Source organism: Salvelinus namaycush, chromosome 5 (assembly GCF_016432855.1).
Source record: "Salvelinus namaycush isolate Seneca chromosome 5, SaNama_1.0, whole genome shotgun sequence".
Taxonomy (NCBI): Eukaryota; Metazoa; Chordata; class Actinopteri; order Salmoniformes; family Salmonidae; genus Salvelinus; species Salvelinus namaycush.
Genome location: NC_052311.1, coordinates 22,441,576 through 22,457,977, shown reverse-complemented (window position 1 = coordinate 22,457,977; position 16,402 = coordinate 22,441,576). Strand labels below are relative to the sequence as shown.

General features: G+C 40.3%; 1 protein-coding gene across 1 annotated transcript; it reads left to right on the top strand.

Annotated features, from left to right (window-relative positions):
- The first annotated feature begins 2,253 nt into the window (after window positions 1-2,253).
- LOC120047427 (fibroblast growth factor 18-like) lies at window positions 2,254-12,132 on the top strand. The gene is made up of 5 exons (XM_038992947.1): window positions 2,254-2,350; window positions 2,511-2,547; window positions 6,264-6,441; window positions 8,517-8,623; window positions 11,770-12,132. The coding sequence occupies exons 1-5, from the start codon at window positions 2,319-2,321 to the stop codon at window positions 12,046-12,048; spliced, it is 633 nt and encodes a 210-aa protein (XP_038848875.1). The 5' UTR covers window positions 2,254-2,318; the 3' UTR covers window positions 12,049-12,132.
- The last annotated feature ends 4,270 nt before the right edge of the window (window positions 12,133-16,402 follow it).

Sequence of the window (16,402 nt, the reverse complement as noted above, 5' to 3'; positions counted from 1 at the left end):
GAGTTACTCCATGTGCCATACATATCTGCTGTAACGTGGTTCTACCGTGAAAATGCGCAGGTAAACAGTGTGCAGGAGCTTCTGTTGAAGCTTGCCACAAGTGTCACACAGGTGAGCACATCAAAGACACAGCTCTGTTCACCCTGTGCCATAGCTCTTCATTTATACTTTCAAGGCATTGTCACAAGCCTGTGCTTTAAAGGTGATGAGTGACTACTCAATGCTGGCTCCTTTGTGCAGTTTCGTAATTATTGTTTATTATGCCTGTGGTTTTAGTCACTTTTCAACCAGCTTCATTTTGGACTGCCAGCCAATGCTTCAAACATAGTCTTTTGTTGATTATAACTTACTTTGGATGTACACCAAATGGAAGCCCCAGGTCAATCTAATCATCAGATGTGCACACACTGTGTGTTTATTTAACGGTTCCTATCATAAATTATTATATTTTGTGCAATTAGGGTTTTTGAATTTCGTCATTGGAGGATATTGTTTATTATTGGAGTTTGAAATCTGATAATACACATGCATTAGGTACAGAATTGAATAACATTTGTTGTAATAGCCTATTTTGGAATTATACTGATTCACACAGTTACCCTTGTTCTTACATGCTATTCAAAGTGCAATCCACTATAGTTTCAATTGATACCACTAACTCTATAGGGACATTTGAAACGCAATGAGGGTGGAATGCTGTAGATCCCGTTGTAATAGGACAATAAATGAAAATCACACAATGGTCCTAAGTGGCGGGAGGGATGTGGGGTCATTCCACTGCGAGTTCAGAGGGCCTCGTAAACACATTCACACCTCTCTTTCATTTAAATGCAGGATAAGTTATAGCACATTATTGAAAAATCGAGTTCCACAACAACCTGCATTTCAATGCTGTCTGGGAGAGCTAAACCCAATCCACAAACGACGTGGCCTCCAATATAACCACAAAACAAGGGAAGCCGAAAAGTGTCATTGTGTTCTGAAAATACGACTCACACACTCTTTCTCAACTCTAGACAAAGGTAATACAACAAAACATCAGCAAATATATATCTAATATCAATAAATATAATGAACTAATTAGTGATGGTTACGCCATTAATAATATTGGAAAATAATATGGGGGGAAAAACTGATTTATGAATCATAGAAAATGTGATTAAATTTTTTTTGTGAGAAATCCAGTAGGTCTATTCTCCCAAGTAGGGGTGGCAGGTAGGCTAGCGATTGAATTGGGCCAGTAACCAAAAGGTCGCTGGTTCGAATCACTGAACCGACTAGGTGAAAAATCTCTCGATGTGCACCTGAGCAAGGCACTTAAATCGCTCTGGATAAGAGTGTCTGCTAAATGACTAAAATGTAAAGTAGCCTAGGCTATTTTTGTGAACTTGAAATAGGCCTAAACCTGCATTTAAGGAAATATCCCTTATCGAATTGCTCCAAATAAAATGTATATACAGAAGTTTCTAAAATGTTGAAAACAAGTCATCCATTCGTGAGTCCTTCCTTGTAGCCTACCAACTCCCTCCCAAGCACCATCATTTATGACTAGAGGAAAACATTCTCCAAACTGATGGTCTCTCAAAAATTACCCTATCAGGTGCACACCGCGGACAAGTTTCCACCCACCAACAACAAAAAAACTCACTGTGCCCAAATCCTTAGCCGCAGACACTCTACTGACAGGCATTAAACCATCGCCCCTGCTACGAAGGTCTTCCGCTGCGTTTGATTCAGATGTAATAGTTATACTCTCTGGATATCACTGAAGTTTTATCACAACTTGAGGTATACCCCATAACTTAAAAAAAAAAAATCCTATTCAATTTTACGCACTTGTCCCCTTTTGCCCTTTTTCCAATGTGGAGTCGGAAGATTAACATGATCCATGCAAAGTGTAGATATCCCCAGGTACGAACGGAATTGAAATACATCTGATCTTTGGAGCAGCACCTTTGGGAGCAAAGCGCAATGGATTTTTAAACAAGGGGAAATATACTAAGCAATGGTTGCAAATTGAATATTTCCGCGCCCAGCAAGATACCACGGTCTACACAGCCCGTGAGAGCGGAGCGAGGAGATTTGGAGGGGGACAAGAAACAATAGGCTATATTTTTTCCTCTGGATCATTTTTTTTTACAAGGAAGCACCTAATGTTGCATTCAGTGACATTGTTGCACTCCAGTTGTTTATCATTACACTGGGATTCAAAGGCACCTCCGGAATTGTTCGCATAGTTTAAGGACGCTGGCGGGTCTATCCTCTACTTCTCTCGGGGCTTTAAAACTGTGGAAACAGGTGTATTTCAGCAAGTCAACATGTCTCTTCTGCCTTCGAGGTTCATATACCTGTAAGGATTCCATCTTTCTATTCCTTTCGTTTCTCAAAACACGTACATTCTTACCAATAGAAGTCGCTAAAAGCTAGTTACTACCCTTGTCACCCATTTAGGCTATAGTGTTTATATTTAATGTTATTGCTTGTGATTAACCCCATCCTTCTCTCTCCAGGTGTTTACATTTTCTGGTCCTCTATTTCCAGCTCCAGGTAGGTTGATTCGATTGTTCAGTTTTTTGGACAGTGTGTGTGTGTGTGTGTGTGTGTGTCTGTGTGTGTGTGATTTTGCGGCACCCATTCTGGATTTATTATGAACAAATCGTTATCATATAATTGGATACTTGCAAACTGGAAAATACGGTGGTTAGGCGCGCTGGTTCTTTTTCTGAGCTTTGTCTTTTTACTTTTTAATATGACTTTAATTACATAAGATTAACACAATTCCCTAATTAAAGTTGTATTGTTCATTTAATAAAAATACAAGCATAGTAACTCTACCCTTGTTTAAATATGACATTTATGGTAAGGAAATAGTAATGTAGAAGAAACGACCCCACTGCGCACCTTACTCTAATGAACGAGGAGTCCTCGAGTGCATCAGATAAGCGCACAGCGCACCATTGCGCCAGGCAACCAGCGTTGAGGCATGGAAAAAACTGACATGTAGCCTGAAGAAATTTAAAGACATTTAGATCAGGATCATTTGCGATTTTGATCATTTTCAGTGTCGTGGATCTATTCGGTAATAATATAAACTCCACGAATCGCGCGCCTTTTACGCATGCGATTGATTTGTTAAATTGGTTGTCTGTAGCCTACCTTTCATGCAAAACTCAAGTCAAAATCGACATGATGTATTATTATGTAAAGTAATATTCTGCACGGTGTTAGATTCAATTTCTTAACTGTAGCTTAATATGAACAATGAATGTATTTCCGTTTTAGGCATGCTTGTAGGCTATTGGTTATTTTTTGTTCATGATATGTGACATATGAACATGAATGTAAAACATCTAGACATTTGACATTATGTATTTGGTTTAAATTAATGTCAGATATAAAGGGTAGTTAGGAAACCACCATGTTATATTGCTGGATACAGTAAGAAGCAGTGGTTAGCCCACATCCTGCTTCCATGCCTCTGTTGTTGGGGTTAGTTTTATAGTCGAGTCAGTATCATATACCGAGTTGATACCAATCAAACCTCTCCAGGATTACAGAGAACTACTAGAATTGTTTCACCTTTTCACCCTGTCTTCAATTTAAAGCATATGTGAAAATTTAAAAAATATTGCTTCTATTTATACAGGGCTAAGTAATTACATACAATGCACCCAATCCTTTCCCCTCTGATTGACGTGATAAGATGTCATGAAATCTAGTTTGAAATCTTAAAAAATAATTTGGATTTCAAAAAAACAACACTCATGCCAACCTAATTATTGATGGAGAGGCCAATCCATCCAATGAGGCAGCAATAGATGAAGACAGAGAGTAGAATCCCCCTTTTACCTCTTGGATTTCACATCTCTGTCAGAGACACCACATCTCTGTCAGAGATGTTCCTTAATAAATGTGTCAAGGGATCATGATTATAAAACCTGGCATTCCCATTTCATAATAAAAGTGGACATTTTACAAAGACACCACTAAAAAACAAGACACAACTGGGTAATGTGAGGGTTTGTGCTCTGATTGTTCCAAAGGAATTGGAACAAACAATGCTAAAGTGTTACTGTCTGATTTCTCCCCTGTCCTAGATAGTAATACAATACTAGTGTTTAAATTCTGATATAGTTCTTACTTTGTATGACTAATTGCTTCTGTAATGAAGATGTAGGCCAGAAGGAAGTCTCATAGAGGCTTTGCTGAAGACAAAACCCTCTAGATAGACCAATACAATTATGTAGCACAACCTTGATGGCAGGTAGACTGTGTTATGCAGATAGTAAAGCGTATCTGAGATGCAAGGGGACTAAGCTTCCCAGTGAAGATGGTGCCAGACTTTTGAAGTTTCAACCATATCCATTTTCGGGCCGTCTTTGAAAAGGGAGACTGGCTCGATAAAAAATGTTGTCGATTGCATTAACCTCAGCCCTCTGCAGAGGCTTGCCTTTTTTCCTCCATGTGAAATGCAACTGTCTACAAAACAAACCTTTATGTTTGTTTAGAGATGGAGAGATTTGGCACAAATCCCTCAGCAGTAGTTATCCCCCCCCAAAAATGTTTTAGTTCATGCTGGCTTGGTGGTTAGCTTTTGGGGCGGGGGGGATAGTATGACGATGTCCTTCTAGGTTGTGGAGAGTTATGGATGCTCTATTTAGATGCTCTATTGGTTTTGAATGCTCTTTTGGTGTTGTAGAGGCTCTATTGGATGCTCTATTGGTTTTGAATGCTCTTTTGGTGTTGTAGAGGCTCTATTAGATGCTCTATTGGTTTTGAATGCTCTTTTGGTGTTGTAGAGCTTCTATTGGATGCTCTATTGGTTTTGAATGCTCTTTTGGTGTTGTAGAGCCTCTATTGGATGCTCTATTGGTTTTGAATGCTCTTTTAGTGTTGTTTAGATGCTCTATTGGTTTTGAATGCTCTTTTGGTGTTGTAGAGCCTCTATTGGATGCTCTATTGGTTTTGAATGCTCTTTTAGTGTTGTTTAGATGCTCTATTGGTTTTGAATGCTCTTTTGGTGTTGTAGAGGCTATATCGGATGCTCTATTATATGAACTTATGAGGTGTATCATAATAACTGTTAATGTTCCTCCCCTCTAAACATTGACTCAATTCAAAGGAAGTTTGATAAAGATATTTAAATAAGATTTGCTTATTGATTAAGATGCATGTTTTCTTGAGGCAAATTACTTTCTTTGAGTTGAATATTAAAAAGTGACATACAATTGTTTCATATTTTGATTAATATACTTGCGATAGTATTTCCAAAACTAACTGTGTTATGTAGTTCCTTTAATGTTTGCTGACACCAATTTTTTACTGAGAACAGCCATAACGTGGCTTCAAACAACTGGGATTTGTATTCAGATCAGTGGTTTGTTTTCCCCTTTTGTATTAAAGATTTGTTCTACCCTGAGCATATTTCCCCACTCATTCACTAAATGTCATTCATTTGCTGAGGTTAAAATAACAAGGAGTTGGAGAATGTAATGTGTATATAATTAGCCACCTGAGAGAAGCTACATAAAAGGCCATTACTATGTAATTACCACATGATACAGCTGGGGAACAGGATCTTGGCGTGAATTGAGATTTCAGGGGTTTTGAAAGTGTACATTTTCCTTCCCATCCACATATGGGGTTGGGTGACAGGGCGCTCAGGCTGCATGTATTTGGATGTGTTGTCGAAGTCAGCTATTTAAAAAAAAAAAAAAAAAAGTAGGCCCTTAGGCAACTTGTAAGTGCAGAACAGACCTTTGCATTCATTCTAACGGCGTGAAATATTTGAATAGGGGAGTTTATGTTACGAGATGCTCCCTCCTAGTGTGTTTTTATGGTACGAGCTGCCTCTCGCCATCGCATCCACGTCTCCACTGTGATTTATAGGCCTTACTGTGGGCCCTAGGGCAGATATATTTTTGATGATAGTGTAACAGGTCTGAATGCTTCAGGTGTATAATTGCTAGTGGCTTGCTTGCTTGTGGAAATGGAATACTGGTTTCTCAATATGGCCCCAGGCAAATAGTAAATAGCTGCCTCAATACAAAGACATGCAATAATAATGAAGCACGTAGCATGTTTTCACGTAGCTTTTGTTCTCTTCAGCTTCTGCAGTATGTGCCCTTTGAATTTGTTCGCAATGCCGCACAGTTAGATCAGCTTACAACATCCAAGCAGAGCAACATCCAAGCAGAGCTTCATGACAGAGTACCTAGTAAAAGCTGCTCCATGAACACCTGTGTCATGTCTTTCTCCTCCAGGAATCACAACAGAGCTCAGCTGATTTTAGGATCTATATCGAGAACCACACGCGGAACCCGGACGACCTGAGCCGGAAGCAGATCCGCATCTACCAATTGTACAGCCGCACCACGGGCAAGCACGTCCAGATCCTGGGCAAGAAGGTCAACGCCAACGGAGACGATGGGGGCAAGTATGGTACGGGAGAATTCCTGTGCACTTCACTTACAGACACTTGAGCCAGTTCCCCTCATCAATGGTCTTTACTGTGGGAATTATCCCATGTGAACCAGGATTCATTGGACCTATTTTGGACTGCTACTGGTCAGAGTTGGGGTTACATTTCTAACTAGTGAACTTTGACCCTAACTCCGCTACTTACTGATTGCTTGGTTAAGCCATTAAGATGATGAATAGTGTGGGAATTTGAGGCTGTAAGCATGTCTGCCACTGATAAAGCGTGGCTAGATGTATATATTGTCTTCATTCATTGAATCTCAGCTGTGTTCCTTCCACTGTTCTGGTCAGTGACCATACTGAGGTGGGAATACAGCTGATTGTTGTCATGGGAAGTAATTCTGCGTGATGCCTGGCATAGTGGTTTCCAAGTCTACAGTGGGTATATCAGTTTCTACATTCACTACAGTTTCTACAGTCACTGTGTGCATGGCACATATTCTATTCAAAGTCGGACGGTGGTCTAGGTGCGTTTGTATGGGAGTGCTTGCCTGTTTGCGCTCACATGTATGATTTGCCAACAAACAGTCAGTCGGCTGTAATGTTGCCGGCCCGAGTCGACCTCACTGTTGTGTCGACTGTGTTCAGTCACAGATATGCTGAGGCGAGGTTTCCTCTCGTTGCTTGTTAGAGCTTGAGTGGAAGCAGATTCAATGTTTCCCATGAAGACTTGCCAACCCTGCCCCCTCAGCCCCAGTACCTGGCACCTGTGAACTCCCTGACACTGATTTAACAGGAGGCTTGGGAAGACACTCTTCTCTCATCTCTGCACTAATCCTCACTCAGTCATAACAGCAACCGCACAATGGAGGGTCAGAAAGCACGGCTGAGAAATGGAGCCGCAGCTACAACAAGGTCAGCTACCCCACATATACACGTGGATAAGAGGGAGTTATAATTCTCCTCAGGCAGGAGTGCTTGCCATCAAGAAATGTGGTATATATACGTGTCACATGCAATCCCACATAATTGATGTCACCATTTGTCCTACTAGGATAGCATCTTATATCTATATCTAAATGCATAGGTATTTGTAAAAATGTGTTAAAATCCACGTCAGTGCTGGTAAATGTTTTTTAAAGGAAGTTGTTGCACCTGTAGTTTCCAGTTGCACTCGCACAAGTCCGCCCTCGGCACAGTCGTTTGAGAGCCAGCACTGAAAATGCTGTGGGGCTTCTATACCTTGGCTACAGTGAGCAACACTAAACTAAAACCACTTCAAGCCAGGCTATCACAGTACAGCTTGCTTTTTACCTTTGTAGTATGAAAGGGATGGAAGAGGGTCAGTTAAGTGGGGACTTGTGGCGCTCTCTGTCCCAGCTTCTCCAACTCCTCTCAGGAGCTCTATTGTATTTCTCAAACCAGGCCTCCTGTGAATTCAGAGAAGTCTCACCACTGTCATGTTATCCTCGTTTCTCCCTGGTTGAGAGGGATGTCTTCTTCCCTCTCTCTCTCTCAACGTCAGTTCTCAGACGAGTTTCCCACTCCCCTTCCCATCCAAGATTGTTTAAAGGGACAATTTTGGAGATGCCCCTCCCCACACCTCCTGGCTCCCCCCTCATGCCTCCGTTCCCTTGAGTGCCACTGAATAGACCAGTGTGTTAAACAGATGGATCATCTTTAACTTTTTGATTGAGTGAGCACAGACTAAAGAGAACCTGAAACCTAATCCTGAGGGCGCGTAACCCCTCCAGAATGTTTGGCAGATCTCTTGCCCGCGAGGAGCGAACAGAAACAAAGCTGACCCCACAGGGGTGAAGGTTGTGACAGAGCAAAAGAAGCCGCTGGTGTGCTTGTTTAGAATGGATCATTTCAAATGTAACGGCAGCTTACCATTTTGTTTTGGCACATATGTTGTTGTGTAAATTTTATCACTGCAGGAAGATGATACTGCATTGGTTTCTACCTCTCTGGGGTTTATAGTAAATTATCAAACAAATGTTTTATCGGTTAAAACTGTTCATGGACTGTATCAACTCAATGCATGTAAGTGTTTGAAAATAATTATCAAGTTGTGTTTCTCTTTCACCCTCTAGCTCTTCTTATTGTTGAGACGGAAACCTTTGGGAGCCATATTCGAATAAAAGGAAAGGAGAGTGGGCATTACATCTGTATGAACAAGAATGGCAAAATAGTTGGAAAGGTAGGAAAGAGGTTGTCACTCTCTTGCCAGAGAACGAGGAAAATCTAACTCAATGAAATACAATTGGGCCTATTCTATTTTCTTGTGTTTTCTAGTGATAATAACAGAGAACACCTAAAGAGACACCCCAGTGTGCACATTACTATACCCAACCATAGAAACATGGTTTTATGTGTGATTAAGTTCCCTTTTTAGCAACACTAAGACATTCATAATAATACACATCAATGTATGAAGAATCTACAGGTAACTGCCCAAATAATGGAAACACTTGAGTAAATGAGGGATATAAAGTATGTTGAAAGCAGGTGCTTCCACACAGGTGTGGTTCCTGAGTTAATTAAGCAATTAACATCCCATCATGCTTAGGGTCATGTATAAAAATGCTGGGAAGACCATTATTTTGGTTACCATGACAATGCCCCAATCCACAGGGCACGAGTGGTCACTGAATGATTTGATGAGCATGATAATAATGTAAACCATGGCCGTGTCAGTCACCAAATCTCAACTCATTTGAACACTAACGGGAGATTCTGGAGCGGTGCCTGAGACAGCGTTATCCACCACCATCAACAAAACACCAAATTATGGAATTTATTGTGGAAGAATAGTGTCACATCCCTCCAATAGAGTTCCAGACACTTGAATAATTTATGCCCAGGTGAAGCTGTTCTGGCACATGGTGGCCCAATGCTCTATTAAGACATTTTATGTTGGTGTTTCCTTTATTTTGGCAGTTACCTGTATGTTCACTTGCGTAACATACAAGCCATAATGGAGAGTGCTCACTCAGTATACCCCTGATTAAAAACCCTTTGATAAGTAACCCGTGCCTTTCTTTTGACACTTCATCAGTCAATTATAGACTGCAATCCTCACAATGATCACAATGCTTTGAAAGTCTAATGCCCACATAGGAGGGACGCCATTGCAATTATACCTCTTGTTCACCAGGTGGCGCCATGTAAAATAGCAGCATGTACACTCCCCTCTGTATTTGTTTGGACAGTGAAGCTAGAATTATACATTTGGTCCGACACTACAGCATTTTGGATTTGAGATCAAATGTGTTATATGAGGGGACATTACTGAATTACTGAATGTCACCTTTTATTTGAGGGTATTTTCATACTTATCTGTTTTACCGTTTAGAATTTAAATCACTTTATATATCGAGCCCCCCCCATTTGAAAAAGTTTTTGTTCATAAGTATTTGGACAAATTAACTTATAGTGTATTGAAGTAGTCACAAGTTTAGTATTTGGTCCCATATTCCTAGCACGCAATGACTACTTCAAGCTTGTGACTTTACAAACTCGTTGGATGCATTTGCAGTTTGTTTCAGTTTCGGATTATATTTTGCCCAATAGTACCTGAATGGTGAATAATGTTTTGTGTCATTTTGGAGTCACTTTTATTGTAAATAAGAACAGAAGATGTTTCTGAAAACTTCTACATTAATGTGGATGCTACCATGATTACGGATAATCCTGAATGAATACTGAATAATGATGAATGACAGAGGCATAAAGATCATACCCTCAAGACACACGAATCTCTCACCATTACCAATAACAGGGGAGGTTAGCATTTTTGGGGTGGTATGATCTTTGTTCATCTGTAACTTTCTCACTCATCATGATTCATTCATGATCATAATCATGGGAGCATCCACATTAATGTAGAAGTGTTCAGAAACATATTCTATTCTTATTTACAGTAAAAGCAACTCCAAAAGGATACATTATTCACCATTCAGTTCCTATTGGGCAAAAGATAATCTGAAACACAACCAAAACAAGCTGCAAATGCATCCAACAAGTTTGTAGAGTCACAAGCTTAATGTAGTCATTGAATATGGGACCAAATACTGAACTTTTGACTACATTAATACAAGTGAATTTTGTCAAAATACTTATGACATCTTAAAATGGGGGGTCTAGATATATAAAGTGCTTTTATTTCTAAATAGTAAAACAGATATGTATGTAAATACCCTGAAATAAAAGGTGACATTCTGTACTGTTGCCTCATATAAAACTTTAAGAGCTCTATTGAATAAGATCCGCTTTACCCAACATCTGCATTGTGGTTGTTTTGGCAGTGTCGGAGGTGGAACTGCTTTACAACTGCCAAATCCACAAGTGGCTCCTGGCATTATACCTAAAGCGGACATTGCCATTGGCTGCACGAAGTTGCATTAAAGGGATACGTCAGGATTTTGAAAATGAGGCCCTTTACTTCCCCAGAGTCAGATGAACTTATGGATACCATTTTTATGTCTCTGTGTCCAGTATGAAGGAAGTTAGAGGTAGATTCGCAAGCCAATGCTAACTAGCGTTAGAGCAATGGCTGGAAGTCTATGGGTCCCATAGACTTCCAATCATTGCGCTAACGCTAGTTAGCATTGGCTCGCGAAACTACCTCTAATTTCCTTCACATTGGACATAGAGACATGAACATGGTATCCACGAGTTCATCTGACCAAAATCCCGAAGTATCCCTTTAAGAGAAATCTCATGCAGCCTTGTTTACAAGTTAGAACACAGGATTGTGACATGTGATCTACACCTCCATTAGGCTGATGGAAATCCTAATTATTTTGTCTAATGATTTTCAATTTGGGCGTAATTATTTCTATATAGCCTACACTTTCTCGTTCTAAACTTCTAACGCAAGCGGGACTGGTGTGGCTCCATGACAATGATCAAGAGCAGCTGCTCACAGATTTGACAGCTCCAACACAGTTACACCTCAGACACAGCCAAAACAGCTATGCGGGTGTCGGTTATCGCCGGTTAACGCTTGATCTGATTGAGTCTTGCTTCCCTGTCTAAATACATACATAGGGGAGTGTACATCACAAAAAAAAGTATTATTCTTTTTAAACACACACATAGCTTAAACTTACAAATGCAAGGTGTGAAATGTCCAGTAACGTTTCTGTGTCCTTAAAAGAGCTATACCTCAAATGCAACTGTAGTAGTTCCATCTCTTTCTGGCTTATATGACATACAGCAATGTTCTTTGGCAGTAGGTAAAGTAGATTTCCTTGATGTTTTGCCATTGTGGAAGGCGGAAGTCATTGTTTCACAGTGTTAGAAACCAGGTGCTAAGTGTCTAACATGTTGTTTTCTTTGCAGCTCAATGGAAGGAACCAGGAGTGCGTCTTCGTGGAAGAATTCTTGGAGAACAACTACACAGCTCTCGTGTCAGCCAAGTACAAAGGCTGGTACCTGGGCTTCAACAGGAAGGGGAGGCCCAAAAAAGGATCGCGGACCACACAAACACAACAGGAAGTGCATTTCATGAAACGCCACCCAAAGGGTAAGGTGGATCCACTGGAAGAGTTTCGTTTCACTACAGTAACTAAGCGGACACGAAGGGCACGCCGCCTAAAACACAACCCCAAAACAAACTGATTGTCCAATGGACAGCACACGCACTGTTGTTTCAAAGGCCATGTAAAGCTTGTTGCCTTAAAACCCCTTAAAGACTTATGTAAAAAGAACGACGACAAAAAAGAAAAAAAAATTCAGAGGTTTTATTTTTATATTTCAGGAACATTGAACATCTCCCAACTGTTGGATGTTTCTGTGTAATTGTTATAATGTGTCTGTTATTTTATTTATACTGGATAAACTAAGGACGACAAAGGACCCTTATCGCCACCATCTTCTGCTCCTTTGAATTGCAAACTGAAGGCATCCTTCTGACAATGAGGGTGGAAGCATGAGTTTATAAATGTTATAAAAATCATCCACTAGATTTTATTGGAATACCTGTCAGTTTTGTTTGTGTTACCCCAGACAACATGGATCCCATATTTTCCACTGGAATCGGGACGCCATGGAGACGAAATGGAGAGAGGTGACAATGGCAGGTGAAACAGTTTACCTAGATAACTGTGTAGCTTTGAGTGCAACATGTGACAGTGCCCCCTCTCTCTCCCTCAACTCCCCCTCTGTTGATACCTTCTGACTCGTGGCCTACTCTGGATGGAATGCGCTGAACACGTTGTGCACAGTGTGATTTCTTTGACATTTTGGTGTGCAACCTATGATTCAGCTGAACACAACATGCTTTGACTAGCCAGACATCAGACAGACGGGGTTGTAGTTTTGTTTAACCTGAGTTGATGTGGCTCAGAAGTTAACTGAGACAGAAACACTGACACTGTTAAAATGGGAAATGTAATATCCCACCTTTTGCCTTACTTTCCTTAGTGTGGTAGAATGGTTGAAAAAGACTAATGAATACTGGACAGCTTCTCAAACATTGCCGTACAAGTATATGAGGTTATCTTATATACATATATTTTGACACAGAGCAAGCTATCTGGTATTATTACCATCTGCATCCACCAATTTACCCTGCTTTTCATAGGCCTACAACCAAAAGGTGGATTGTATCACTGGTTGTTCATGGTGCACCCAAGCACCCATGTTCAAAGAGACATCCCCAAAACTCTTCATCTCTAACATTGTGTTCAATCAAGCCAGTTATATTGTCGAGAGCACTGAATTGTTATAATGCGTACTAGGAAAGGTATATATTCATCCTACCCACCCACTATCTCCGTATTGTCAGACCTAACTCTTAAACCCTGAGAACCATACAACGATAAATATGCTTATTTTGGATTCAGGGAACAGGTTGCGGCCATCACTAGACCTGGCAACCAGAGGAGTTGTGATCCCTACAGAACAATGTTGACCATTTTACCAGTGACGACAAAGTTCAGCCTCTATTCCTGGGTACAGCTGTAGTAGCCTATATATTTGTCTACCACCTGACAGGTTTTGTATGAGATGCTACTAACAACATGACACATTTATGAATTTTTAAAATGTATGCAAAAATAATTTTATGACTATTATAAGATATTTATTGCCTTTCTTTGTAAATACAATGTGATGAATTTATTTGGCCTCTGTTAATAAAATGAGGACTATATTTAAAAAAGGTATTCTATGTGTTTATAGTTGTGGGGCAAATACTGTACATGTGCCTTTTCTCTCATAGATATTGGGGTTATATAAATTCACTGGTAACTACTTTCCCATAGAACTTTAGACTAATGTTGTAGCTATCACTTGGTCAGACATTGAGTACATTCCCTTCTCTGCATACTGCCAAGGTATGCATTTTCATATACAAACCTTAAAGTGTGAAGGCTTCTTGTAACAGCAGTAGATTTCTATGTTGAGAAAGGTTGCATTGCGGAATCATTGGAAGAGCTAATCTAAGGATTGGAAATGTGTGTTAATGGCTGACAAGTTTACTATAACCTAACTGTGAACTTTGACGGTACATTAGCTGGTCCATGCTAAGACGTTCTCCAACAGATCTTAGATGTTAGTAGTTACCTCTCATCACCTCTTTAATATTTGAATATAATTGATGTTTTAGGAATACTGCATGTACTGACTGTAAGGCAATTTTATCTACAAGGAACAAAAGTATTATTATTGTTTTTTTTGTTGGTCCACATGATACAAATATACATTTTTGTTAATCTAACATCTGAGTTAAGATGTGGGTTTGCAGACAGTGCCCGCATAACCTTTCACATTACGCAAATTGCAATCATAACTGGTATGTCCTAAACTTATAAAATCTGAGATAAATTGCTTGGAATGTTATGTGGACATCAAAGTCAAGGCTGAAAACCAGGATAAAGGGAGTTTGGTATCATTGAAATTGTGGAAATATAGAGAGATATTTTAGCATTTTGGTGTAGCCAGTGCACTGATGGGCTCCTTACTGGCTCAACTAAATCAAGAAAGAGGACATTTTGCCATGAGTCCATAACAGTTGAAAGACAAGGAATGTTGAGAAAATAGCAGCGAGTTCTCTGCTGTGAACATTCTGCTATTCTGTATTTCCACACAGGTCTTTTATTAGAAATGCTATGACTGAACATTGTGTTACTTTAATACAAATGATAATACTTTTATACAAAATGTTGTAAGCCTCTTTTTGGCACAAAGGTTTGAGACATTTTTCCTCCTTAAAAACAGGATGAAGGAATGTGGAAAAGCATGTCTTATAATGTTGTGCGCTGGAATGGTGTTTACAGTAACCGTCAGACTGAAAAATGGCAGTTTTGAACAAAAAACATATTTTGTTTAAGTTCCTACTGATGTTATCAGACACCCAGTAGGCTAGCCACCTAGCTACCCCAGATGAAGACTCTATTCCTTAATTGGATTTAGATGTCTTATACATGTCTCATACTCTGTCTGCTTTTAAAAGTACTGTTTTGTATGTGACATGAACATTTTCCACACCAGAACTCAAAGAAACTAGTATTCCATTCACGCGTGTATGTTTTTTAGGGATGCTCAGTCATGCTTTGCGGTTTCTCATAGCACCTTTTATTTCATGTATGGTACTTGTACACTTTCATTACGGAATCCCTTAACAGGTTCATGACCAGGGCTGGTGATTTGTCAATTTAGTATATCAAAATACAAATATTGTGCTTGTGCAAATGACTTACAGGGTAGTAATAATAAAATAATGATATGCATATTAATAATGTCCCTCAACAATCTACACTGAACAAAAATATAAATGCAACAATTTCTGACTGAATTACAGTTCATATGAGAAAATCAGTCAATATAAACACATTCATTAGGATCTTATCTATGGATTTCACATGACTGCAAATACAGATATGCATCTGTTGTTCACAGGTACCTTTAAAAGAAAATGGAGCAGCGTGGATCAGAAAACCAGTCAGTATCTGGTGTGACCACCATTTGCCTCATGCGGCGCGACACATCTCCTTCACATAGAGTTGATCAGGCTGTTGATTGTGGCCTGTGGAATGTTGTCGCACTCCTCTTCAATGGCTGTGTGAAGGTGCTGGATATTTGCGGAAACTGGAACAGAGTATGCCAAACAAGCTCAATGGGTGACATGTCTGGTGAGTATGCAGGCCAAGGAAGAACTGGAGTATTTTCAGTTTACAGGAATTGTGCACAGATCCTTGCGACATGGGGTCGTGCATTATCATGCTGAAACATGAGATGATGGCGGCGGATTAATGGCACGACAAGGGGCCTCAGGATCTCGTCACGGTATCTCTATGCATTCAAATTGCCATCGATAAAATGCATTTGTGTTCTTTGTCCGTAGCTTATGCCTGCCCATACCATAACCCCACCGCCACCATGGGGCATTCTGTTCACAACGTTGACATCAGCAAACCACTCGCCCATGCAACGCAATACACGCTGTCTGCCATCTGCCTGGTACAGATGAAACTGGGATTCATCCGTGCAGAGCACAATTCTCCAGCGTGCCAGTGGCCATCGAAGGTGAGCATTTGCCCACTGATGTCGGTTATGACGCCAAACTGCCGAACTGCAGTCATGTCAAGACCCTGATGAGGACGATGAGCACGCAGATGAGCTTCCCTGAGATGGTTTCTGACAGTTTGTGCAGAAATTCTTCGGTTGTGCAAACCTACAGTTTCATCAGCTGTCCGGGTGGCTCGTCTCAGACCACCCAGCAGGTGAAGAAGCCGGATGTGGAGGTCCTGGACTGGCGTGGTTACACGTGGTCTGCGGTTGTGAGGCCGGTTGGGCGTACTCTCAAATTCTCTAAAATTACATTAGAGGCGGCTTATTGTAGAGAAATTAACATTAAATTCTCTGGCAACAGCTCTGGTGGACATTCCTGCAGTCAGCATGCCAATTGCACGCTCCCTCAAAACTCTGTAGCATTGTGTTGTGTGACAAAACTGCACATTTTTGAGTGGCC